Source organism: Panthera leo, chromosome B2 (assembly GCF_018350215.1).
Source record: "Panthera leo isolate Ple1 chromosome B2, P.leo_Ple1_pat1.1, whole genome shotgun sequence".
NCBI classification, from domain to species: Eukaryota; Metazoa; Chordata; class Mammalia; order Carnivora; family Felidae; genus Panthera; species Panthera leo.
The window spans coordinates 86,308,908-86,336,242 of NC_056683.1; the positions used below are offsets into that span (position 1 = coordinate 86,308,908).

General features: G+C 35.7%; 1 protein-coding gene across 3 annotated transcripts in view; it reads left to right on the top strand.

Annotated features, from left to right (window-relative positions):
- FHL5 (four and a half LIM domains 5) overlaps positions 1-26,815 on the top strand; it is a 41,245-nt gene extending 14,430 nt beyond the window's left edge. For 2 of the 3 annotated variants that reach the window (XM_042939385.1, XM_042939384.1), the window contains 5 exons: positions 14,848-15,018; positions 15,851-16,025; positions 16,979-17,148; positions 21,299-21,485; positions 26,582-26,815. In XM_042939385.1, the coding sequence (XP_042795319.1) occupies positions 14,860-15,018; positions 15,851-16,025; positions 16,979-17,148; positions 21,299-21,485; positions 26,582-26,745 (855 nt within the window). In that variant the 5' untranslated portion in view covers positions 14,848-14,859 and the 3' untranslated portion in view covers positions 26,746-26,815. Of the gene's footprint in view, positions 1-2,927; positions 2,948-14,847; positions 15,019-15,850; positions 16,026-16,978; positions 17,149-21,298; positions 21,486-26,581 lie in introns of those variants that run through there. The other variant, XM_042939386.1, reaches the window with a different exon arrangement.
- The last annotated feature ends 520 nt before the right edge of the window (positions 26,816-27,335 follow it).

Genomic DNA, 27,335 nt, shown 5'->3' on the forward strand with positions numbered 1-27,335 from the left:
GAAAATAAAATAGCCATCTTGGCTTTACAGTGATCAGTTCACAATCTCTTTATAACACATGATATTGAACTCAAAAATGGAAAGATGAAAAAGGTACAAAAGATATTGTATTTCCTCTCTGGTTCAGTATATTCCCCAGATCATAGCAAATTTTTCATGCAATCTTGTGCAAATACCTGGCCCTGTGGGGGTGATGGAGCTGATTAGTGTGTGTTACACACATGGTCATGGTTACAGATTCAGTCTTTCCTCAGTGGACTTAGGTAGACTTCGTTTTTACAACGACACGTCATGCTTATTGCCAAGTAAGTTTGTATTTGTCATGAGATGCAAGGGGAAGCAGGTAGAAAGTGTTAAATAGATGAATCAATGGAGCTCCCTCCTCAGTGCTCAGAAAACAGCTACTAGTGTTTACATACTGTTAGTAATTAATGAGTGTGATGAAGGCGATCTTGAAATAAAAGGAAGACCAACAAAACAAAACAAAACAAACTGATACAATTACTACCCTTAAGGAATTCCATAGAAGATTTGTTGAGTTTTCCAAAAAGCATAGAGAGGAAGCAGGAAAAATACTTTCTAATATTTACATTAGATCTGCAGTGTCCTCATAGATTCCATGTGTAGGAAATAAGGTTGATCCAGGGGAATTCATATACAAGAAACACTCACTCTGCCCCTCTACCACGTGTTGGCCCTATGCTAAATACTTTTAGATAAATCGTCTCTTTTAATTCAGTATTTACGTTTATTAAACCCTGCACTTAATCAGCACTTCAAAACAAGGCTTGCAAGAGAGACCCTAAGTCAACCCAGGAACCAGATCTGTTCTTCCAGAAGACTTTTTACAGAAATAGCAGCAATTTTGCAGGAAGGAGAAGAGAAAACTCAACTTATACATAATTTGAATGCTTGTGGTTCCTTTGTGATCAAAATTGTACAGGCAAACTTAATGACAAATTTAAAAGCAGAAAAGTGGGATCCGAATAGACAGAGATTTAGATAATACAGTTTCATCTTTTGGTCTTGAAAATTTCCCAGTGAGAAAAATCTCAAGGATGGTATTAAACCTACATATTTTATAAGAGTTCTACTTCTTTTATTTTTAAAGAATATAATGTTTGATAAAATATAGTTGTGTATTACCATGATATATTTTACCATTTCAATAATAGCTGCTATAATTACATGATTCTGTAAATCTCCAAGAAAATCATCACTTTTTTTTTCTTTGTTAGTATCCACAGAACAAATTAACCAGATGGAAAGCTCTAGTCAGCTGTTTTGTTTCATGGGAGAGTAGTTCATCAGCTCTCAGGAGAATTACTATTTGACCTCTCTACACAAGACATTCAGCTTCCAACAAACTGGACTTGCAAATATGTCCCTAGAGACTAATATCAAACATTCCACCACCATTCTATGATGCTTGTTTTAGGTTATTTTTGATTGATGGCCTGAAGTTATGGCTTTAGTTATTTTTAAATTGTTTGTTGAGTTTTTAAAAAGTAGTGCATGAGGGGGGAAGAAAATAGCCTCCTTCTTCAAAATGGGAGCTACAGTTATAACTGCACATTTTCCACCAAGTCAAGTACACCTACAGATGACTTAGCCATGACTTTTCCACTCCTACATCCCACTCGATTCTTGAGTGGGATCATGGATAGCTATTACTGTTCTCATTTACAGCTAAGGAACGTAAGGGCCAGAAAGGTTAAATGGTTTCCACAACAGCGGATAAGTTATATGCTAGTGCTAAAGCAACAGGTGCCACAATCTCCAGCTTCTGATTTCTAACCTAATTCTTCTCAATATGCCTTGTCTTGGGTGACAAGCAAAAACAGATAAGGAAGTACACACAGGCCTGCTGAACTCAACCCTCAGAACCAAGAAAAGAAAAAAAAAAAACTAAAAGAACTTTTTTTTACTAGTTATCCTAACTCCTTCATATTTTTAAATATGTACATTTTAATTTCTTCTGCTGCAGAACATATATTTATCCCATCTGGCCTAGTTTACCCAGACTTTGGAAGATTTATTTTTTCATATAGCTCATTTAACTCCCCTAAACTTCGTCAAATTCAGTCACTTGATCAAACAACATTTCAGCTAACATCATAGATCTCAGAAGACAAAGATCTTATGAACTGGTTAAGGACATGGTTCATCTCAAAATGTTATGTGCACATATCCAAAAAGTCTGGTGTAACGTCCAACAGAGAATTGAAGAATCTGAGCCAACACCTCCAAAACTGTTAATAGAAGCATATCAGTCCCCCTAGTTGAGAGGAAAAAAAAAGCCTTTATTAATATCCACGGATAAACCACCTACTTCTGCTGCTTCTCTGACACATTCCTCAGTTGGTAATGAAGGAACCCACCAGGTGTCTTCCTCAGCTGCCCTCACAGGGAAAGTGAAAGAACTCTCCTTGCCACAGACAGGTCCTTAGGGCTTTACCTTCTGTTCCCTAACCTTCATTTTCAGTCCTTGGACATATTTGCCACAGATGTAATAGATACAATTAATTCACTAGTCAAGTGGATATACAAATTCTTAACTCTTTACTAATTGAAACTTTATCCCTTATTCTGTTGATAGAAGCCTCTTTGCATATATGTTTTCATCAATACTTGCCTTGGACTCCACGCCCTTAGAGAACAGGAAGTTTCCCAGTCATTTCTTTAGTCATAAACGATGTTCTGAGGTCCTGCTATACTCGGACTTGATATACACAAATGAAGTAAGCAACATTCTTCCTCTCTGAGGAGCTCACAAGTGAGACACACATGGACAGAAAAAACTGTTACAAAATGTGGCAAAAGAAAAATAGACATATGTATGAACTAATGAGAGCAGCTACTCTTTCCTGAGGGATATGAGAAAGCTACTGAGAAAAGGAGTTTTAACTGGACCTTGATGGATGAGGAGAATCATCAGGCAGACAAGGTCAGTGAGACGAGAAAGAGGGTATTAGATTTAGAAGAAAAGCCACAGGTGAAGACTCAATGCCATTAAAGGATGTAGCATGTGTGAAGAATAGGCAGTCACTGGAAGTGGCTAAAAGCATACGTGGGAGATGTGTGTATGTTGGGCGGTGCTGAGTCTGGAAAGGGCTAGAGGAGGGGAAAGCAGACAGGATAGTAAAGGGTCTCTATGCTAATGCAGTTTAGACTTTCTTTCAGAGTCAAAAATAAGCTGTTGGAGATTTTTCCAGTGAAGGGAGATGATCAGATGAGTCTGAGAAAAGATTCTTCTTGAGCACATGGAGGATATTCTGGAACTTCCTGGGGGAAATTGAGCTTATGATTACAGAACAAAAGTCATGTAGTAGCAATGTGTTTGGTTCCACTCAATAGAGGAAGAAATCTTGAATAATATCCCCAGATAGATGTAAACCACTATGGCCCATCAGAGATAGGAAGAGGGCCTAAAATAAGATTTAAGGGATGCTTCTGAAATAGAATCAATGGGATATAGTACCCAATAAACATATGTAGGGAGTGCATGCAGGGAGGGAGGAGAGAATGATGGAAACAGTTGCCTCAAGAGACTAGGTGATTATACAACTATGCACTATAGATTGTTTCTATAACCATAGAGCACAGAGAAATATACTTTGTTCGGTGAGGTTTCCAAAATGCTCCTGCCTGGCCATCAGAGAAACAATTCAAAATAAAATCCTAAATGGAAAAAGGACCACAGGTAAATTAAGTTAAATATAGTGTGAATTAGGATTCTTCATCCAGTTTCTGTTTCCATTCAAGTCTGGTATATCAATCACACACTTCAAAGACTTAAACATTTTGCACTAACACTTCCCAAGAGGATTTTAATATTCCTTACACCATTTAGATTTGAATTCTCCCCAAGTTCTTCCCTAAAAAAAAGCAGAAACAAATCTACTTTACTGAATCAATGAAAGCCTGAACGGGCAGTCGAAATAGTCCTGCAGGACTCTCATAAGAACACAGATATATTTACACAGGCTGAGTGAAGGTGCTTTGAATAACCAGATGGAAATTAGGCCAGGTATCCCAGCAAACTTTGAATTAAAGAACAGTGCACTTTGACTTATGTGCAAAAGTAGTGGGTATGGCATTATTTGCATCTATTTAGAAAAATTTACACATCATGTATTAGAGACAGAAGTAACCATATATACCATTTATTGTATGTCCTCTACTTTAGGAAACATAATGTGTTGATTTATATAGTATTACCTGTCTCTATGGGGAACAAAAAGCTGTAATCAAAACTATGTAAGTTATAATTGCTATTTAGAATAAAATATTGACAGTAATTCAACTGCCTCAAGTAAGTAAAATTCCTCAAAAACACATCGGCAATAGAGACATTATTGGAAACCAGAAGGCTCAAATTGTATCCTTGTATATTTCAAGTCCACCATAAGAAGGAAAAGCCCTCTCAGTTTTCAAAAGTGTAATCCATGACAGGAAAGTAATAAGACATAGACAGGTTGTCCTTGATTTGCACAATGTTCATGCACAAAGCTCATGCATATTGCAACCATGTTCCCACTTTGCACACTTCCATGGTACTGTGAGAGAGACAGAGAGAGAGAGAGAGAGAGAGAGAGAGAGAGAGAGAGAGAGAGAGATTTATTGCTTCCCTCTCCTCTCTTGCATCTAAAATGGTCCTGCTCAGTTCCCTTTGATTCAGCCCACATGCATCCCAGATCTTCCCAGTTTGGACAACTTCCATGACCATCATTAGCAGTCAAACCCTTCTTAGATATTGCTACCCCCATCTAGATTATATCTAGATTATGAATCTAGATTATGTCTCTTTTGACAAACATAAGAAAAAATAATTTAATACATACCACTCTACTTATCATCTACTCATTTTTTGAAATCTTTAAAAAATAAAGCATTTCATATATAGGAAAGAATATTTCTAATATATCTGCAAAGTAAAGAAATAGCAATTTAGTAAAGAAATCAAAACATTCCCTAAATACTTTTTTTGTAGTTTCAAGTTTTTATTTAAATTGCAGTTAGTTAATATACAATGTAATATTAATTTCATGAGTAGAATTCAGTGATTCATCACTTACACATAACACTCAGTGCTCATCACAAGTGCCCTCCTTAATACCCATCATCCACTTAACCCATCTCCCTGCCCACCTTCCCTCCAGCAACCCTCAGTTTTTTCTCTATAGTTGAGTCTGTTTCTTGGTTTGCCTCTCTCCTTTTCCTCCCCAAGTTCATTGTTTCATAAATTCTGCATATGAGTGAAATCATATGGTATTTGTCTCTCTCTGACTGGCTAATTTCACTTGTCATACACTCAAGTTCCATCCATGTCATTACAAATGGTAAAATTTCATTCTTTTTAATGGCCGAGTAATATTCCATTGTATATATATACCACATCTTCTTTATCCATTCATCAGTTGATAGACATTTGGGCTCTTTCCAAAATTTGGCTATTGTTGATAATGCTGCTATAAACATCAGGGTGCATGTATCCCTTTGGATTAGTATTTTTGTATCATTTGGGTAAATACCTAGATCCTATATATTTGAAATCCTCTTTGCAACTTCTCAATACCCCGTCTAATTCCAGAAGTTAGGTAACTTTAATTGCATCCTGATTTTTGTGTTTATAATCATCATTTTTAAAATAGCTTGACTAAAATTTATTGTGTTTAATAACATGTTAACTAACATACTAACATATTTTAACATGTTAATAACCTATCTATTATAATTCATAATAATCCATTTTGAATGTTTTTGAACTTTATAAAAGTGTATTTACTTTTACAGCCTAATTGCTTCATTCAATATTGTGAAGTTCATCTATACTGAGGATGAATTACCTGTAATTCATCTGTTTTTATTGCCATATGTTAGTATGTTGTATGACCACACACCTACTTATGTATCCATTTTTCCCTTCGAGAGATATTCAGTTTCCTATTATGGCTACTATAAACTATGCTGCTGTGAGCGTTCTTGCACATGATCTCTGCAAGATTTTCTGACTTACACACTTAACGGGTGCAATTGCTGAGTCATACAAAAGGTTCTTGTTCAACTTTACAATATTATGAAATATTGTTTTTCAGAGCAGTTTTATCCTTTGCATCTTTTACTTTTATTTTTAGTGAGTGAGTTTCCATTGGTCCTTATCCTCAACAATATTTGATATTGTCAGACTTGTTCATTTTTTCTGACTCTGTGAATGTAAATATATAGTTTATTATGGTTTGCTAAACAGATCAATTCAAATTCCATGGAATAGATTGAGCTTTCTTTAAAATATCTGTCATTTAGAAAAGAAACATGTGTTTGTATCTTTTTCCCATTTTTCTGTTAATTTTTAATTCTTATTTACTCATGGGAGTGTTTTATATATTCTGTACTCTAATCCTTTGTCAGTTATATGTGTGGCAAATATCATCTGTTAACCTGTTATTCTGTGATTGTCTTTTCATTTAATAGTGTCTTTCAATGACCAATTTTTTTGATTGCCAATCTGCTCATTTATGGTTTGTGTTTTGCATATTTTCAAAAAACTTTTACTAACATGAAAGCATAGACATTTACTCCTATATTTCAAATTTTGCTTTTCATATTGATGATTGAATTATTTTGAGTATAGTATAAGGTAGGGATCCAACTTAGTTTTTTGCCATGTAAGTAACCAATTATTCCAGGACCACTTATTGAATAATTTCTTACTCTTTCTAAACTTAAATTTCATTCTTTATATAATAGATCAATATTTATAATGTAAATATATCAAAAATAGATATATAATTTCTGTCTGATATTATTTGGTTCTGATTTGATTCATACTTGATTTGGTGTTCTCCATGCTGTTCCACTGGTCTCTTAGTTTATCCAGTTCTAATACTATATTTCCTTAATGACTTTAAGTTTTGAGATTTCATATGACAAGGCTTCCCAATATCATAAGGTTTAGATATACTGTGTTACATTTAATACAAGTATTATTTTTATTGCTTTCAAACATGATAGTTTTTAACATTATATTTCTGTTGTATAGGAATTCTGTTGATTTTTGTATATTGATTTTGTATCAAGAAACTTGCTAACCTCTCTTTGACTGATAATGAGCTTGAGCACAATCTCATGTTTATTAGTATTTGGACATCCTCTTTTGTGTAATGTCTATTCAAGCCCTTTGTCCCTTTATTGTATTGTCCATTTTTTTCTTATTGACTTTTAGAATTTCTTTATGTATTCTGGATATGATTCCTTTGTTGGTTCATGAGTTACAATATTTTCTTTGACTCTGTGGTTTTTATTTTCATGCTCTTATCTAGAATCTTTTGATAAATCTTTTGATAAATTGGACTACATTAAAATTAAGGCCACTGTTTTAAAAACAGTGGCCTTAATTTTAATGTAGTCCAATTTATCAAATTCTCCCTATATGGCTGCATTGCTTAAGAAATTTTTCCCTATTACAAGTTAATGAAGACATTTTCTTATATTCTAAAAGGATTAGAAGAGAAATAGCACCTTCAAAATAGTGAGTCTCCAAGTCTATGAACATGGTCTATCTTTCTACTTATGTATTTGTGTTTTCTTTATATTCTTTCAAAGTGTTCTGTGTAGGGGTTTCATACATGCTTATTATATTTATTACAAGGTATATGAGGGTTTGGTAAGGGTATACAGCTTTTATTTCATTTTGTTTGCTGTTATGTAAGAATACAATAGATTTTTGTATATAAACATTTTATCTAGCAACTCTGTTAACTCACTTACAAATTCTAATTGTTTATTATAGAATCATTTAGATTCTCTTCACACAAAATCAGCCATCAGAAAATAATGACAGTTATTTGTTCTCTTTTAATTCTGATATTTTTCTTTTTCTCATCTTAGTGCACAGGCTATGACTTCTGGTATAGAACTGAATAAACGTGATCACGGGCATTCTTTTTCTGTTTCTGATCTCAGCGTAAAAGCTATCAGCATTCACCATTATATATGTTTGCTATATATTTTTAAATTACATTGAGGAAATTCCTTTTATTCTTAGTTTGCTAAGTTTTTGATTTTGAATTGAAGTCAAATTTCATCAAAAGTCTTTTCTGCATCTGCTGAGATAATTATATGGCTTTCTCTTTTATTTGATAAATGTGGTGAAATACAGTGATTCTCTTTTTAATTTTAAACCAAAACTGCATTCTTGGGATAAATGCAATTTATCATGACATGATTAACATTTTTATATATTACTAGAGATAATTGGTTATTATTTGAGTAAAGATTGTATGTACTGCAAAATGTATTATTTATTATAAGTGTAATTGGCCTATAAATTTTTTCTCTAATGTTTTCAGATTTTGGTATCAGCTTAATGGGTTCAAAACTAACATGTTTCCTGCTTATAATATTTGGCATAATTTATTAAGATTAGTATTATCTCTTGAGGCTTGGTAAGATTCACAAGTGAAGCCATTTTGGGCTTGCATTTTACTGTGTAAATAGGCTTTTAATAATAAATTTAGTTTCTCTGATAGTTACCAACTAGTTGAAATGTTATATTCTTGTACCAGTTTTAATATTTACTTATTTTAGAAGTTTCCTGTTTTATCCAATTTTTCTAATTCCTTAGCTAAAGTTATTCCATATAGTCAATATTTATTTAGATACACCTATTTATAGTTTTTATTGTTTTTCACTACTTGCTTCCTCTCTGAGCTTCAATCTGAGATCAATGCTTTTTTCCCTGAAAAACAGTCTTTGGTATTTATTTTAATGAGTGTGCTATTGATATATTCAGTTTCTGATTGTCTGAAAAATATCTTTTTTCGCCTTCATTATTGAAAGCTATTTTATCTGAGTATAGATTTCTAGGTTGGCTTCTAATTTCTTTCAGCAATTTTACCTTGTCTTTCTATTGTCCAGCTTCCATTTTTTTCTGTTGAGAAGTAGGTAACTTCTTTATTTGTTGTTACACCAAAAGTAATACTTTTACCCCATGTGTTAGATGTCATTTGTCTTTGGTTTTTAGTGGTTTTACCCCGAGATGACTCAGTGGGTGTGTTTTTAGGCTGGTTGAGGTTCTTGGTTTTTGCTTTCTTTTTTTAAATTTGTAGCATGATGTCATTTGTCAGTTTTGGAGGACTTGCCATTATTTTTTCAATAAGAATTCTCCTCATATTCCCCCATAAAACGTGTAAAACACACTTTTTTACATAGGAAGAAAAATAATATTTCTTGACCAAATGGCATATTGAAAAATGGAATCCAGGGGCACCTGGGTGGCTCAGTCAGTTGGGTGTCCGACTTCAGCTCAGGTCATGATCTCACAGTCTGTGAGTTCGAGCCCCACTTCAGGCTCTGTGCTTACAGCTCAGAGCCTGGAGCCTGCTTCAGATTCTGTATCTCCCTCTCTTTCTCTGCCCCTCCCACACTCATGCTCTGTCTCTCTCTGTCTCAGAAATAAATAAACATTAAAAAATTTAAAAAAAAGAAAAATGGAATCCTAATTGATTTGCCTATTTGTGGTATGTCTATCATGCAATCCTTTCTATCGTTATTTTTAAATTAATTTTTATAAGTCTCAGCTCAAAACATTTCACGTACCTATTTCCAGTCATCAGTGGTCATTTCCTTTTCTATAGAAAAAAAAATATATATGTTCAACTCCTGCTTGAAACTTAAACCACTGATGATCTCTCCCAGTCTACCTTTCTAATTTGCCCTCCAATATTTGCCTCCTTGTGCCCTGAAAGCCACTGAATAAATTACTTGCTGCTTCCCGTGCCTACCTCGCATATCCAAGTATGAATGTCTATCCTAATTCTGCTGCTCTATCTTAATGCCCTTCCCCACATCTCCAGGGAAAGAGAGGTCTGCACAGGCTAAGATCCTAGGCTTCAGTTTCTGACAAGTGTCGTTTTGAATCTAGCATTGATCTTGCATTTTTATGAGTCAGGTGATCTTGGCCTCACTAAGCTTTGGTTTCTTCTTTAAGGGGATAATATTATTCATGAGGATAATAATAGACTTCACCTAGAGGGCCATTGTGAGGACTAGAGGAAACAGTCCACATAAAGTGGTTAATACAGTACTTGACGCTCAGAAACAGGAATATGAGAGATCACTGGTAGTATTTTTCTTATAAAAGACCAAGGGATAGGAGAGACTGCTCTTTTCCCACCTCTACATCGATTCTGCTCTGTAATACAGAGCCTGCTGCAGCTGCCACAATGATATGATTACCACAATATCTCATAGACAAAAATCTAGTCACTGAACCCTGGACAACCTGAGCCCAGGCATTTCAAAATAGTAGAAAGCACCCACATAGGTCTGACACAGTCTGCCAGCAGCAGCAGCAGCAGCAGGAACATGTCTTCCGTTTCCCTTCCATCTTCCAGTTTATACACATGGTTTGTGTTAGCAGAGCCAAATCTGCATCCTGAACACTTCTGTAGAGGGGCCAGGAATTATTTTTAGCTTCCTGACCTCTCCAATTAGAAGGGTAAAGCCAAGGTTGAGAGAAGAAATCCATAACATCTTCTGCATGATTCATTTAAAGGCCACCTTCTCCAACTTGTTCCCAGATTTTTCCTAGCTAAAAGTAACTGTGTGTCCGCTTCCTATGAATTGGTAGTTTTCAAACCTCACTGGACATTAGAACCACCCAGGAAATGAAAAATACTTATTCTTATCCGTTATTTCCAGAAATTTCTGATTTAATTGGTTTGGGGTAGGGGTGCACTTTGGAAAATTTTAAACTCTAATGTGCACTCTGTGTTTAGGACTGCTCTAAATTCTTAAAACCTTTCATTTCTCCTCATCACTTCTTAACTTTTGTTTATTTATAAAATATCCTTACTTTTCCTACTATATTATAAATTCTCTGAGGATAGGATTTGAATCTACTATTTTATGTCTTTTACAACTTCTGGCAGATTACTTTGGAAGTAGAAAGATACTTTATGTTTATTGACTGCATGATTAAATGAATGATGTATTATGCCTTGCAAACAAAAGCATATTAATGATACCAGGCATGGTATCAGGTCCCTGCCTTGCTCTTGTTTGACATTCTCTCAAGTACGCTTCTTGTGAATCTATTAATTGTGCTCAGCATAGTAAAAATATAAGTGGATATATTGCACACAGCATTAGCCATCTAATCAATAATTCACCATAAAATATAACTTGACACAAAATTATTCCTGGTTTAAAAAATAACATCTAAGAGACCTCATTCTCAGCTATGGAAACTATTGCCAATGAACACACATCCTTTTAGGTAGAAATCTAAAATAAAGGTGGGAACTGGAAAATGAAAGCCAAGTCCATTCAAGGCATTGGATTTCTGAGGTATTTATTTTTATAGGTTCTTTGATATATCAGTGTATCTCTAAATCAATCTTCTAAAACCCCCAGTATGCAATGATAAAAATTCTTCACTTAAACTATTGTATAATTGCAGAATGACTTTGAAATAAGTTTGATTAGAATATATTTAATTGATATATACAACCTCTTTGAAAGAAGTTTGACAAGAATGTGTAATTGATATTGATACTAGCATTTCTGAGTTTGTATCTAAAAAAGTCAAATGCTATCTAATTGGGTCACATTGTTAGTATTAAGATTTCTTATGCTTCATAATTATAGATGAGCTTTGCTCAATGATTTTAAATATTTATTTGAAAGAAAAACTTTTCCCAATATCTCTGCCAAATTAATCCTCAGATGAGGGCTCCTGAAGTAAGAATCGCATGGTTCTCATCCTCTTTCCTACAGCTTTACCTATTCGGGAATGATTAAAAAAGCAAGTTGTTTGGTCTGCTCTCCTAGACACAGAGTTATTCCCCGAGTATTTAAAAATATTAATGTTAGGGATAAAGAAAAGGAAAAGGACAGAATGATGTTTAGAATGGAATAATGTTAGATAAAAGGTGATATGACTGGAGAATTTTTTTGCCTCTTTTGCCTGCCCCCACCCCATCTAGCACTGCTTCTATTAAAAGTAAAAATAGTTTTAGGGTCACCTGGGCGGCTCAGTCGGTTAAGCGTCTGACTTTGGCTCAGGTCATGATCTCGGGGTCTGTGAGTTCAGGCCTCACATAAGGCTCTGTGCTGACAGCTTGGAGCCTGCTTTGGATTCTGTGTCTCCCTCCCTCTCTCTCTCTGCCCCTCCCCTGCTTGTGCTCTGCCTCTCTCTCTCTCTCTCCCTCTCTCCCTCTCTCTCTTCTCTATCTGTCTCTCAAAAATAAATAAACATTAAACAATTAAAAAAAATTCAAATAGCTTTAAAAAGCTTTAGCTTCAAAGTCTTCTTTAATCCTGAATGTACCAAGGTGAAAATCTGTTCACAAGACTCACCATTTCCCAACATCAGAAGAGAACCCATACCATTCCCCCATTTGTCTTTCCCTCTTACTTTCCTGCCAAATTGAGATCAATCCTCCCTCCCTCCCTTCCTTCCCTCCTTCCTTCTTTTCTGTGTTCCAACAGCTTAACTTCCTTAAAGTCTTTCTGAGAAGGTTTCCTGATACTATAGCTCCTCACCCTCTTTCTATTAGTTCCCTAAGAACTCCGTGGTTCTAGTAGAATATGCATCATTTATATGGTTATAACACCTGTATTTAAGAAACTCTATTTGGATGTGTTCATACATCCATAGTTAAATGAGAGACTTCATGAAAATGAGGGCTGAATTTCTCAGTGTATCTTTCCCAACCAAGAATAAGAAAGTGAACATTTAGTTTGTTCTCTTACCTCAAATTATATTCACCATTACCAAGTAAGAGTTAAGCTAGAAGAATCCAGACTTCAGGAGGACAGGGAGTTCAAATGTTACTGAGTATATATTCAATACATATTGACCTAGACTAAATCTCACTGTATAGTTCTATAAAATGCAAAATCACAAGGTTTTGAGGTGTTGAAATGACTGTTCTCACCCTACCCAACCCTCTGATGTCGCCATAAAGAAAAGATGAGGTAAGAAGTAAGTTTTCTTCTTTAAAAAAAATTTTAAGTATGGTTCATTTTGTTAAGAATTCTCTATGGAGTAAGGCCTATTATGTGGTTAGGATGGGGATACTTATTTAGAGAAATATTTATATTTATTGATATACATGGTGGTATCAATATTTATATATTTATAAAATATATAAAATGATATTGTGATGAAAGTTAAAGGTATATAACTTATTTCACTATTAAGAGATAAACACATGATCATTGTAAATGTGATTAAAACTCGCATTTGAAAATCTTCCAAGGGAATCACATCTATTTTCCTCCTGTTTCCAAGTCCTCACTAACTCTCTGAGTGTGTTTGTACTCACTTGGAAGGGACAGTTCTGTGGAATTAATCAAATAGGGAATTCAATGTTCCTTGCAGATAATTTTGGCATGTTCCATTGGGAACTTTCTAGTAGGAGTTTTCAGCTTTCCTGGGAAAAACTCCACATGTTCCAAATCCTCAGTCTCTTCTCTGTTAGTGAGGAACAATATAACAAAACTGCTACATATAGAATTAATGACAATATATATTCAGCAAGACAGTCTGCTGGAAAAAACCATTAAAATAGAAGAAGGCAAAAACGTATGGGAATACAATTTAAATGTATTAAATAAAAACTAGCATTAAAAATGCTGTAAAAAGCATCACACTAACTAATTTTCTGATTTTGCTAAAATTAAAAAAACACATTTCTGAGGTGGAGAATTAGAAAATATTCATAGCTCCTAATATATTCTAGTAAATCCAGAGGTAACGAGTCTCATTTTCCAAGAAAATCAGTGGTACTACCTTGGGGGACAATGAAACATTCGTGTTCAATGCCCAGTTAAACTTTTTGAAATCCATATGTTTTGTTCTTTCATGCTTTCCTATTATAGAATAACTCAAGTTCTTATCCTTGCTTTGGCTTTATGTTTCACACCAGGTTTTTGTTCTGTAAGATGCTGCTATTATTAACCATTCTATATCCATATTAGTTTAGTCCTAAACCTTGAAGAAGCCTGGAGTTCTTTTCTACCACTGATGGTTTGGCTGCACTTTTACATCTGGGCAATGGCTCAACAACAGTCATAAAGACCTAGCACTTGGACCAAATCCTACTGGCTCAGAAATTTTATTTGTCAACTTAGTGTGGGCCATCTAAATGGAGATGCCCAGGAGGCAAGTGTAGCTTTAGCTACAGATTTTGGAGTCAACATCATATTTGGGGAGGTTGAAGCCACAAGTAACGAGGATGTCCCAACAGAAAGCATGTAGCACGGAATATCTTAGGACTAACGCGCAGAAACCTCAGTAGGTGCCCAATAAAGATTTGAGAAATAAAAGAATGGCCCAGAAAATGACAATGTACTTGATTATCAACTTCCATTGCAGTTAGAGTAAAAGAGCCTGTTGTGATTTCCAAGGAACTCTCCTCCAGAACTCTCCAGCAAGTTAGTAAGTGATGGCAGTTAGTGAAAGCCCTATCAACAGTTCATATTTATATCCTTGGGGTGAAACCATCCTCTTTCAACACCTATCACATTCTTATTGAAGTTCACATTAGTGAATGATGAATAAAAGATGTTTTTCACAATCTGGCTGCAGGCTCAATGCATTTTGTTAACAAAACACACAGGAACTGCCAAAATAGGAGAGTAGCCTTTCCTAAATCACTCCCAAATGTCATCATGACTACAGCATATTTTCCTAATTGGTGGGGTTTTTTTGTTTGTTTGTTTGTTTGTTTTGTGTAAGACACAAATCCATTCAAGTGCTTGACTCCTATTGAGGCTTTATAATTTATCTTAGAAAAAAATTGTTTTTATGAACATGAATCATTTTCTTATTCACAGGACTGAACCAAAATGACAACTGGTCAATTCGATTGTCAATACTGCGCAGCATCACTTCTTGGGAAGAAGTACATACTGAAGAATGACAATCCATACTGTGTTTCCTGTTACGATCGTATTTTTTCTAACTATTGTGAGGAATGCAAAGAACCAATTGAATCAGATTCCAAGGTAGGTCTCACTTCAATTCCCAGAATTATTGCATGCAAACAAGGAGACAAATGCTTTGGAATGCCTTGTTTCCTTTAGTACTGACTATTAATACCACATTGCTCTATTGCTGGGTATAAGCATCTTCAAAGTTACCATCGGTCGCCAGATGCTATGCTCAGCACTATGAAATATGACATATACTTTAATCTTCACAGTGATCTTAGAAGATAGTTTAAGATGCTAAAGATTAAAGAGGTTCAGTTATTTGCCCAAAGCTACACAGCTAAAATGTTGATTTATTTCTGGAATGACAAGAGTATAAATGAATAAATACATAAATAATTGAAAATTTAAAGTTTCAAAAAACTATATCTTCTGACTTCAAATCAGCCTCATCTCCACTAAGTCCATTGTGCCCTGACACGGTCCATTCCTCTCACAATGCACATTATTGTATTTTTTTCCTTTTTCTTTTTTGTCTTTGTTGTGGTGTTGGCATTTTGTTTAATCTCAGACAATAATAGAATATCACAACGTAAAAATAAGAATCATTCCATGAAAAGCCCCTCTTATAGCTTATGAAAAGGAGTGAGAGGAAATTTGAAGAAATAGGAAAAGGTTCACTTATTTTCTATCTGTCTTTACTGACCAACTAAGAAAGCCCAGGCTCTAGCTCTTAATTGCCCCAGAGAGTCTCCTCTCTATGGGTAATACTATCAATGACAACTTTTCCTCAAGCTACCAGCACAAACTACGGGTACCAGAGTCCCAGGAGTGTTCAGTTTAGTCTTATAAAATGACCTGTTTTGTCACAAGCACATTTAATTAACTCGTATTTACTGTCTCGAAGGATCTTTGTTACAAAGGCCGACACTGGCATGAACGATGCTTCAGTTGCGCCAAATGCAATCACTCTCTGGTGGAAAAGCCTTTTGCTGCCAAGGATGAGCGACTGCTGTGCTCAGAATGTTATTCTAACGAGTGCTCCTCCAAGTGCTTCCACTGCAAGAAGACCATCATGCCTGGTGAGATCACAAGGGAGTTCAGGTCTCTAATGGAAGCTGTAACACTTTGAATTATGCCCAAGTATAGGAAGAGTATAGTCGCTAATAAAACCCTACTTTTGAGAAAGACATCTATCTTGCTATCTCTTGATTTCACTTAGTGTATTTTAGAAATAAAAAGACCATTTCGTTCTGTTTTGAATGGGTAAAATACAGCATTCTATGTATTTTTGTAAAGCTAATTCATACAGGCATTTTCAACCACAACCTGAGCCATAAAGATGAAATCTAAACCAATAACACTAACAGTGCATTAAGCACCGGTTCCTAGGCATAAACAATGGCATCAGGAAGCATAATCCATCATAGGAGAATGGGGCCAACCATCATTTTGTAGCAGGACAAAATATAGTTTGAGGGTCAGTCATCTTTATTCCTTCTAGGGAAGACAAGGATTCATGTACATGATTATACTTTCAGGCAAGCACTTTTGCTGTTTTGATTCTCTACTAAATCCCTCTGGACATCAGCATAACAACACAGTTCTCTCTCATTTTCTTATTATGAATTCAAAAGAGTTTCTAGAAGACCATAACTGCACAACATCCTTCTTGAGAGTTGGTGCCCCAGGCATTCCTAATATCCCAATACTGATAATTATGGCCCAATCTATCTAACCCACATGCAGCCTTTCAGAGTCTCCACTAGTTGTACTTTCAAATCTCAAAATTGTAGCTTACACAGCATAAGAGTTTTCAGTAAAAGAGCGATTCATCATCATCATGGCTGAACTCTACCTTTTCTTTTTCTTTTTCAGATAAATGTTTTAGAAACCAACAAAACACTATTTTTCTATAAAGACAATTAGCTTATCATCTTAACATTAAAATATATATTCTAAATAACTTGACATATCTTTACTTAAAAAGATGATGTTTCATTTGTACTAACAGGTTCTTATTTGTGGGGTACAGGTTCCCGCAAAATGGAATTTAAGGGAAACTACTGGCATGAAACCTGCTTTGTGTGTGAGCATTGCCGACAGCCAATAGGAACTAAACCTTTGATTTCCAAAGAGAGTGGCAATTACTGTGTACCGTGTTTTGAGAAGGAGTTTGCTCACTACTGCAGCTTTTGTAAGAAGGTAATTATCTACAGGGGATGAAGCTTGTGGATCCTTCCGGACCATTGCTTTTTAACTTCATTCTATATTTGGAATGAACTGATACTATCATATTATGTCTGTCTTTACACATTCATGTTACTTTTAAATTCCAGCATGTCCAAGAGCACACTGCCTGCCACAGTGAAGATGGCCACCTATTTTTATCATCATAAAATTCTACCCAGAACATGACTTTAGTTCCAAAAGCTATAGATAGTCCAATTCCATTTGCTGCTGTTACATAAGATTTCATGTATTCTGGTAGAGGACACACATCTCTTGTTGAATACAAGATACTTCTTAGAAAATAATTTTTGATCCCTTTCCTTTCAGAGGAATATGAATTTGTCTCACAGAATCATTAAGGGAACCAATTTAAACAGAATGTTTAACTTCTCACATTATGTCCCAGCAACACAAATGTCTTCTTGGCTTGAAGCTTTTATATTTCTAATGAGTAGACAGGTAGACTCAAGAGAGTGACAAGACCACTAGAGAAATTCATTAGACATACAGACAGAAAAAGGAATAAGGGTAGCAAGTGGTTTCCTTTGCTTCCAGTTCCAGAGTGTCATTTACAGCCTTTTGACTTGGATACCCATTGAAAACATATCATCCAATAAGAAAAAAAGTCGAGCTTTTCAAGTAAACTTTCTCCAATTCTTTTTTTTATGTGAAAAAGTCACTCCTCTCTATCACTTTGATAAAACCTGTTTGTATTTCATAAAATAGATATTGATGTACTTGAAGAAATCCTTGACCCATGAGACATCATAAGTTTAAAATAACACTATAAATTGTGATGAGCATGCAGCGTTGTCTAAACATTTTTGATCTATGAGCTGCTTTGGCAGATCTCAAGACTATTTGTATAATTGCATCTGGACAGCTAGAAGTCTCATTACCTCTTTCTATGGGAACATATGCACACAGTAACTTTTTACATATGTTTAAAATACGAGTACCGCATTTGCAGAGGCATCAATAAACTCCTAAATTATAATCATCGGATTATAATCTTGATTATACTATGATGATGGCCGAAATTACAATTGATAGTAACATAATGTAAAACCATCTTAAACCCGGAGACTTCCATCACTCTACCAGAAACACTGACTTTAAAAATGGCTTTATAAGCAACCCTCAGATGCTATGAACCTGCGATATATGAAACTCAGAAGACTCACCAGAGTCAATGGCAAGCATTTTAGGAACAGATTCTTGTAATAAAATGGTAGGTTGATCTCACTGTTTTGAGGGACAATAAATTGGCCATGTTCAGGTTATTTTTCTTAAATACTTAAGCTGAAATATTAGTGCAACCTGTTGGAATTACCTCAAAACCATTTATTGGGAATGCAATATAAACTTTCTTTCAATTGTATAAAGATTCAGAGGGGAATTTCTCCAGTACATCAGTGCTAAGTACTATTAGAGAGTAAAGCACTGGCATTTCCCAGGTTATAGGAGCCTGTCCTATATTTAGGACATGATCTGAAGTCATGAAAACTTTGTGAAATATTTATATTGGGTAGTAGACAGACCACAACATGCCAGATTGTTTTCTATTTAATTTTTAAAACCACAAGCCATTCAAGGAAAGCTGGATATAAATGTTTCTGATCAAGATGACCCAAGCTGAAGAAAAACAATTTGTTTCAACTCAAACCAGAGACCAAATATAAAACAAACAAAATAGGCAAAAAATACTTAAAAATCAGGCCCTTAGAACTTTTTTCATAGATTTTATTTTGTGAAACTAAAACTTGTTTTCTACCAAAAACAAGTAACCTCAAACTACAAGTGTTTTAAATTCAAACTCCTCGAGCTTCCCAGAGTGTCCTGTGATTCATTGGCTCTTGTCTACTGAGCACAAAACCAATACTGCGTCCACTTTGCCAGAGAAGAAACTTGTTCCAAATCCTGGGATCAATCAGTGGCAAACACCAAACCTAGATGTTAGACTTCATCTTAGCCCGCATGCCTCTTCAAAAGGAACATAATCACAAGCAAACTATTTTTAATGTTCCAGAGTTTCTTCTTCCTAATTAAATAGTCTATATATCAAGTTTTATTTTGCTGTGAATACATTTTTCAAGTGTTGAGTCTTTTAAGCATTGCCTGCTAATAATTTGACTGAACAAATGAAAGGAATCTTCAATTCTGCTGTGCCTGCGGTAAGGCATTTGAAATCAGTAGGGGGTATTTTAAATTGCTTCAGTTCACACATGCCATTATGTTTCCCATTTACTTATTTAGAATAGTATACATTTTTTTCCTTTAGGAAAAATAACTTTTCTATTAAATATCTTTAATTTTTAAGAGATTTGTTGTAAGGCTTAAAATATCTTTAGCATAATCTTTTCTTTTTTTAAATATTTTTTAACCTTTATTTAATATTGAAAGATAGAGAGAGACAGAGTGTAAGCAGGGGAGGGGCAGAGAGAGAGGGAGACAGAATCTGAAGCAGGCTCCAGGCTCTGAGCTGTCAGCACAGAGCCCGACGCAGGGCCCGAACTCACAAACCGCGAGATCATGACCTGAGCCGAAGCTGGACGCTTAACCGACTGAGCCACCCAGGCGCCCCTAGAATAATCTTTTCAAAAGCTTGTGTCATAGACAACATTTTTAAATTTTTTCAGCAATGAGATGGTTTTGCATAGGTTCCACATTTTCTATATCTAGTGAATTTGGATACAACGATCACAGGAATCATTTCAGATACCACATGAGCACATTCCAGTTTCCACAGCTACTCCAGGAGCTCAATAGCCATGGATTCAAAAGATGCTAGGACTACAAAACTGCTATCCAAGAAGAGTTGTTCAATATTTACCCATCTGATTCTGAATAAAGATATCTCAGCCTTTTAAAAAGTACTATTTGTGGATTAAAAAGACTTATATAAGCCAGTTTAATCCATGGGGATATATATACATACACACACACACACACACACACACACACGCGCGCGCGTGTGTGTGTATGTATGTATGTATGTTATAGAGGAATAATAAGCTTCTCTGACACAACCCTAGCACATCACACATTAAGGTTCAACATACAAGCTGTGTTCATTACTTAGAATTCTAAAGCTGAAAACCCACGCAGTTGCCACAGCACCCCATTTGTACTAGAGATAATACTGGAACTGCTATCCAAATGTTTTTCCCTTTGGTGTTTATTCATTAATTCAGCAAGGACTAACCAACTGCCATTAGTGGAAAGTAACCTTGTCTCAATATTATATTACTGGTTAAGTATACAGGCTATGGAGTCAGCTTAGGTTTGCATGCTAGTTGTGTGTGACCTGGCAAGTGACCTGACCACTGTAACCCTCAATAGTTTCTCACCTTTTAAAGGAGGAAAAAATAAGAGTCTTGGTTATGTCGGGATGTTAGGAACATAAGAAAAGGCCATCCCTTTTCTTTCTTTTAAAATAAATAAATATTTTAAAAATAAATAAATAAACGTAATGGTAATGACTTTAAGTAATAGTTCAGGGAAAGAGGAGAACAGGATACGCTGAGAGGTCAGAGAAGAACTTCACAAGGAGGCCTGACAGTTAAAGGCCTGACAGGACTAAGGACTGAAAACACACTTCAGAAATATTAATCATTATTAGTGGATGATGGTGCTTATCAATAATAGTCAGGGTTGCTTCTGCTGGAAGAAAGGTTTCAGGGAAAAGTAGCTTTTTTCAATATCCTTTAAAGCTAGACATGGAAGTAAGAACACAGTATAGAAAACATCTTCGTTCTAATGGTAGACCTTTGAAGACCAACATGAAAGTTAAAGATGAGAAAAGGAATCAGGGCTCTACTTCTTTTTCATTTTCCTGAGTCTGTTATGGCCCTAATTCTTTTCTATTCCACAATAGGAGAAAAATTAGGAGATATATATACATATATATATATATTTTTTTTTTTGCCAGTTCTACTTAATCCTTATAGCCTTTTGATTCTCATATTGATTCAAAAAAAAAAAAAAAAAAACCACAGGGAAAGGACATCCTGACACAAGGGGATGGAGTAACCCAAAGTACACTCATGGGCACAGAAGAGGATCATGACAGGTCTGAACTGTAATAGCTTCCATGGTCACTGCCTTTGTGGTCCTTTGGCAGGTGGTGACTTCAGGTGGGATAACATTTCGTGACCAGCCATGGCATAAAGAGTGTTTTCTGTGCAGTGGCTGTAGGAAAGAGCTCTGTGAAGAGGAGTTTATGTCCAGAGATGATTATCCATTCTGTGTGGACTGCTACAATCATCTTTATGCCAAAAGGTGTGAAGCCTGCACCAAACCCATTACTGGTGAGTTCTTCAGTTTAATATGGTCTGTTAATGGGACAGCTGTGGCTATCTAGATACTTTATAGTTAATTTAGAAAAGGCAAGTAAAAAATATATATAATCTTATATATATATATATATATATATATATAATCTTTCATATATATATATAATCTTTCCCTTATATATATTATCTTTAATATATATATATATATATACACATACATATATATATGTGTATATATATATATATAATCTTTCCCTTATGTTTCTTTTTGATACACACACACATGGATATCCATATATAAATAGAAACATTACACAGACCCCTCAAGACAAATGTATAGCATAATTAGGGTAGCCATGTTCTATAGAGGGTAATTAATACTAAACCTTATGGAGGAGCGCCTGGGTGGCTCAATCAGTTAAGCATCTGACTTTGGTTCAGATTATGATCTCAAAGTTAGTGCCTTCGAGCCCTGGTTAATGAGTTCAAGCATCAGGCTCTCTGCTGTCAGCACAGAGCCTGCTTGGACACTCTGTCTCCCTCTCTCTGCCTCTCCCCTACTCACTCCCTCTCTCTCTCTCTCTCTCTTTCTCAAAAATAAATAAATATTTTAAAAATAAATAAATAAACATAATGGTAATGACTTTAAGTAATAGTTCAGTGAAAGAGGAGAACAGGATACGCTGAGAGGTCAGAGAAGAACTTCACAAGGAGGCCTGACATTTAAAGATTTGAATGGGAGGAAGGGATGCTTATAAATACAAATCCTACTTAATTTCCAACAAGGGCAAAGGAACCCTAAAATAGAAAAGGTTTTAATTAAATGCAAGGATTGTACAAATCTGAAGCTGTAATAATTAGGGTAGCCAAGGTCAGGAATTAATTAAACTTCATTTTAAGATGCTTCTAACAAGTGTATCATTCTGTTTTCTCTCTATTCACTTGTGAGACATTTCAATTATGAATAGATGAAATAAAACAAGATAGCATTCTGATGAAAGAACAGAACACATGTGACATGATTTGAAAATATCACAAATGATAAATTGATCCAATTACATAGATTTTTCAAGGTAAAATAGTGCATTATATTTTCCTCAGAGATACTTCTGAAGAATGCTAATCCTATAGTAAAATTTGAAGTTGGCATAACCTGAGAAAACCAGCAGCTTTTCTTTTAGGCATTTATAGTCACCTAATAATGTGGCAGAACTGTACTTCTCTTCCCCATTCCTTGTATTCTTAGATCATATTTCATTTCTTTTAGTTCAGTTTGTGTAACACAGTATTAAAGATTATTTTATCCTTTTCCTCCTCCTCCATCTTCAAATATATCACAAAATAAAAGTTAACTCTTCAAAGAAAGAAAAAGTGTTTCACTGCAAACCCAGCTTGGCAGGTTTTCACTGACTTACAAGGGGAAGGAGAGAGTTACCCAGACAAACAGACAAGGTCCCGTTTGCCTGCACAAGGCACCATGTTTTCCAGAATCTCACATGGTTCATGGCTATATCTGGCTGGCAGGTGTGTTTTGTTTGGCCTGCACATGTTTGGAAACAACTCATGTAAAACTCCTCTCTGAGGTTAAAAGTAAATGAAGAGCCTGCCAGGGATGAGCAGACTACCCTCCCATTCCCCTGCCAGGTCTCTGTCATAGGCTCAGCGGCTGCCCCATTGCTCTGTTCCTCACACCTTGTCCCCATCACTCAGCCATGTCACCTTCCCAGTCCTTGCATTGGATTGCATTGGCAATCCCAGACTATCAGGCTCTAAAGCTTGAACTCTTAACCACTCTGCTCTCCTGCCTCTACACATCTGGCAATCCCTTAGTCAAAAGACTAAGCCACTATATCCACCAGTTTTGGTTAGAAAATGGGGCTTCCAGAAATGTATCAGTACTGAGAGCTCAAAAACCTCCTTAGTAGAATCTGCGATTACTGCCCAATGGATGCATTTGATTTATTCCATGACACTTTTCTTGAACTACCCAGAAAAAAGGGGGGACTTCCATGAGGAAATGAGAAAATTAAATAATTCAAAATGGGTTGAAATTTTCCTGGGTACTCAGTGGCTAATGCTGACCTGCAAAGAGCCTACCATGAGCCCTGAACTTGAGTTTCAATTCTGATCTATCACAGATTCACGTATCTAAGTGATTTTTTTTCTGTTGGATTGTTTCATATCAGTATCTGAGCCTAGCTCTTTCAGGCTCAGACCAAAAAAAAAACCACATTGCTCTGCATGTAACATAAGGATGATCAGGAACCACAGATTTGACCCAAAAGTAATCCAAATACAGGATTATGTATTTAATTTAGAATAATCAGTCTTATGATAATTATCTTAATCATAAGCTTTGCAATAAGTAGTGTTTCTTGAAAATTGAGCATTTGAATTAATGTACCATAGGGAGTTCTTATACGGCCATAAATTTATCTGTTGGAAGTTGCACATTCATGCAAACAATGTGCCAACCTAAGAAACTGTATTAGAATATTTCAAAATACATTTTTTTCAAAATACTTTTTTATATTAACTAAATCTATCTGTGAGTCTCCAGATGTGATTTTTTTTAAATCCCATCAGAATAAATTCAATTCATTTGAACAAACCCAAGGTATAACTACAAACCTTTCTTTTTTTTTCTCTCGCCCTCTAAGATAGGATTAACCTTTCAAAGTTTCTGGGTTAAGTGAAGCAGTTTGATGTAGTGGGAAGTGCTCTGGACTAGGGAGTAAAAGACTTGGTCCTGCCTCTGGCCCTGACTACTGTGTGGCCATGGGTAAGTGACTCACCACTGAGGTTCTCATTTGCCTTACTTGCAAATGAGGAGTTGAAGAGGATCATGTCTTACCCTTCTTCCATGTTTATTTTGAGTAAAAGGAGTTTCAAATGTTATTTCTTGAGAAAAGAATGCTAATGTTCCTGGTTATGGTCTTTACAATAGATAAATTCAGACTTAATCTGGTGAAGTTAAGAGCATAGGCTCTGAAGCCAGATGGCCTAGGATTGAATCCCAGATCGGCCATATACCAGCTGGCTGATTTGGGCAAGTGCTTGAACCTTTCTGTTCATCAATTTTTCTCTGCCAAATAGGGTTGATGATAATATCTTTTCATAAAGGTAAGGTCAGAGTTGTGAAGCAATATAAGTAAAGGGCTTAGAATAGTGACTGACTCGTGGGGCACCTGGGTGGCTCAGTCGGTTGAGCTTCTGACTTCGGCTCAGGTCGTGATCTCACGGTCTGTGAGTTCAAGCCCTGCGTCAGGCTCTGTGCTGACAGCTCAGAGCATGGAGCCTGCTTCCAGTTCTGTGTCTCCCTCTCTCTCTGCCCCTCCCCCACTCATGCTCTGTCTCTCTCTGTCTCAGAAATAAACATTAAAGAAAAAAAAACAATAGTGACTGACTCGTTTTCAAGTGTTCAACAAATGCTAGCTCTTATTCTACAAAATCTTCAGTAATAAATGAAGTCAAATAAAACAGGTGCCAGAGACTTATTTCCTGGGGGACTTCCTTACTGCAAATGACCCTCATGACCTGAGGGAGTAAATGCATCCAAAGTTGAAACAGTTTGTAAACATCTTACATACTGAGTCAGGCCTTCCTTAAATTCCTACTACCAGACGCTTCTATTTCTCTCTTTGTAAAATTCTAGAAGAATTATTTTTACATTTACCACTTGTACAGGCTTACCTAATAAAATCAAGAAAAACTCATGAGCATCAAAATTCAAGACGTGTAATAATTAGTTTCATGAACAAAGATGATTCATGCATATATAGAACATGATTCTTGCAGTCAGCTTATTAATGTTTTGAATAATATTCAGGGAATTAATTGGTTCATTACTGATTTACTCTTATTAGCAAGTAATGATAGCATCATAAATAAGTGAGCAATAAATTTAATCAAGGAAAGTAGAGAAATTTGATGTACGTTTATTTATGAACTAGTAAATTATATGTAAAGACATCAAATAACACTTCTAGTATGAAAATAAAAGTTCGTTATCATATTTAAGGAGAGTTTATCTGAAATAGAATGCTTATTCACCTTTTTTGCTTCCCCAAATGTAATATTTGGAAACTGTATGTGCATAAACACATGAACTATTTTAGCCTCACTCTATGGGTAAGGAGCAAATCACAGGAAGTTCATAGCACTATGATCACTTGGAAAAACCTTGGCAAATAAAGAAAGGCCCAAGGCATCCCAACTCCTTCCCAATCCCTACACCTTTTCTCCTTTTCAACGCCTCAAAATCAATTCTTTAAATTGTAACCTGGATCCATATTAGGGGTATACAAAGAGATTCTCACTGAAGACTCAAATTCTTCTACCTCTCGTAGAAATGTTACAGCTAAAGTGAAGCCCAGATTGAAATGGTGGAGGCTGATAAAGTACTTCTTAGAGACTAACCATTGGATAGCATGGCCTCAGTGGCCAGAGTGATCAGATTCACAGATCTTTGTTGCAAGCCTGGGCTAAAGTTGTCTCTGGGCAAGGTAGTAAGGTTGTCATGTTAGGTTAACTCCATGATAGTCTGGATGAAATTTTCTATTTGGGGCTTTTGGAAAATTGTGCCCCACACCACAATATGACCATGGAACTTTATCTGAAGCAAAACTGAGCATAGGAATAGAGGTAACAGAACTAAAAGTCATTGAAACATCAGGCACTAGGCTAGAAAGTATACATTTATTTTATTTTATCTTCACTTTGCTTCTAAGAAAGCAGAAAGAAGATATTCATACTTAGGTATCTCTGACTTCGAAATCCATTCCCTCTTCCCATGGCATTCTACTGTGTTTCCTTATCTGTCTTAGGCAATCTTCATCTGTTTCCAAAAATACCTGGTTTGTATATTCAGATTCTACCTACTTGTGTAGATTACAGAAAAATTTGGGAATCAGGCTGGATCTCAAGGGGGACCTTGCCCACGGCGACATTCCCAGATGGACACAGGGTCATGGGAAGCAGCATTCTCTTCTAGGTTACTTGCCTCTACATAGACTTGCTCACTGCTGTTATCTCCAGTTCCTAGAAGAGTACCTGATGGAATGCTTAATCTCTTCATTGAAAGAATATTCTTTTCCGCAATTCCTTTACAGGTCTCAAAGGTGCCAAGTTTATCTGCTTTCAAGACCGGCAGTGGCACAGCGAATGCTTCAACTGTGGGAAGTGCTCAGTCTCCTTGGTGGGGGAAGGCTTCCTGACCCAGAACAAGGAAATCTTTTGCCGCAAGTGTGGTTCTGGAATGGACACTGACATCTAGAGGGAGACAGTCTGTCCTCACCTGAAATCCACCTTGCTTTTGTTCTCACTAAATCCAGAACTTGCTTGAAGTTGCATTTATGACTTATGTTTTACCAATATTAACATACAGTTTATAGCAGAAGGGGTTTTGCACACATTCTGATTGAACTGTGTCATAAAAGCTCAGAAAAAGCATAGTCTAACAGAAATGAATATATCTATCCTAACTCACAAAGGCATCTCTCCTTGCAAAATACTGCACTCTGCTGTTAAAAACATAAGAAAATATCTCTTTATTGTAGCCAACAATATGACCTATACCTAGAAGTCATGGATGTTATTACTGAAGACTGCTGTTTTTAAAACCGCAGGGGGAAAAAGGAAATTGAGATCAAAGTGAAAGGCATACATGAGGCTAATGTTTGCATTCTTAGATAGCTAGCTATAAATAATATGATAGCTTGGCTATTAATGGTGGAAGAACAAAACTGATCAGGGAAAACTGATTAACAATCATCCTACTTGAGAACTGTGTCATTTTATCATTCTTTTATTCACACACACTGACTTTGGAGTTGCAAAGCTGCAAATTTGCCCTCATCCACACTG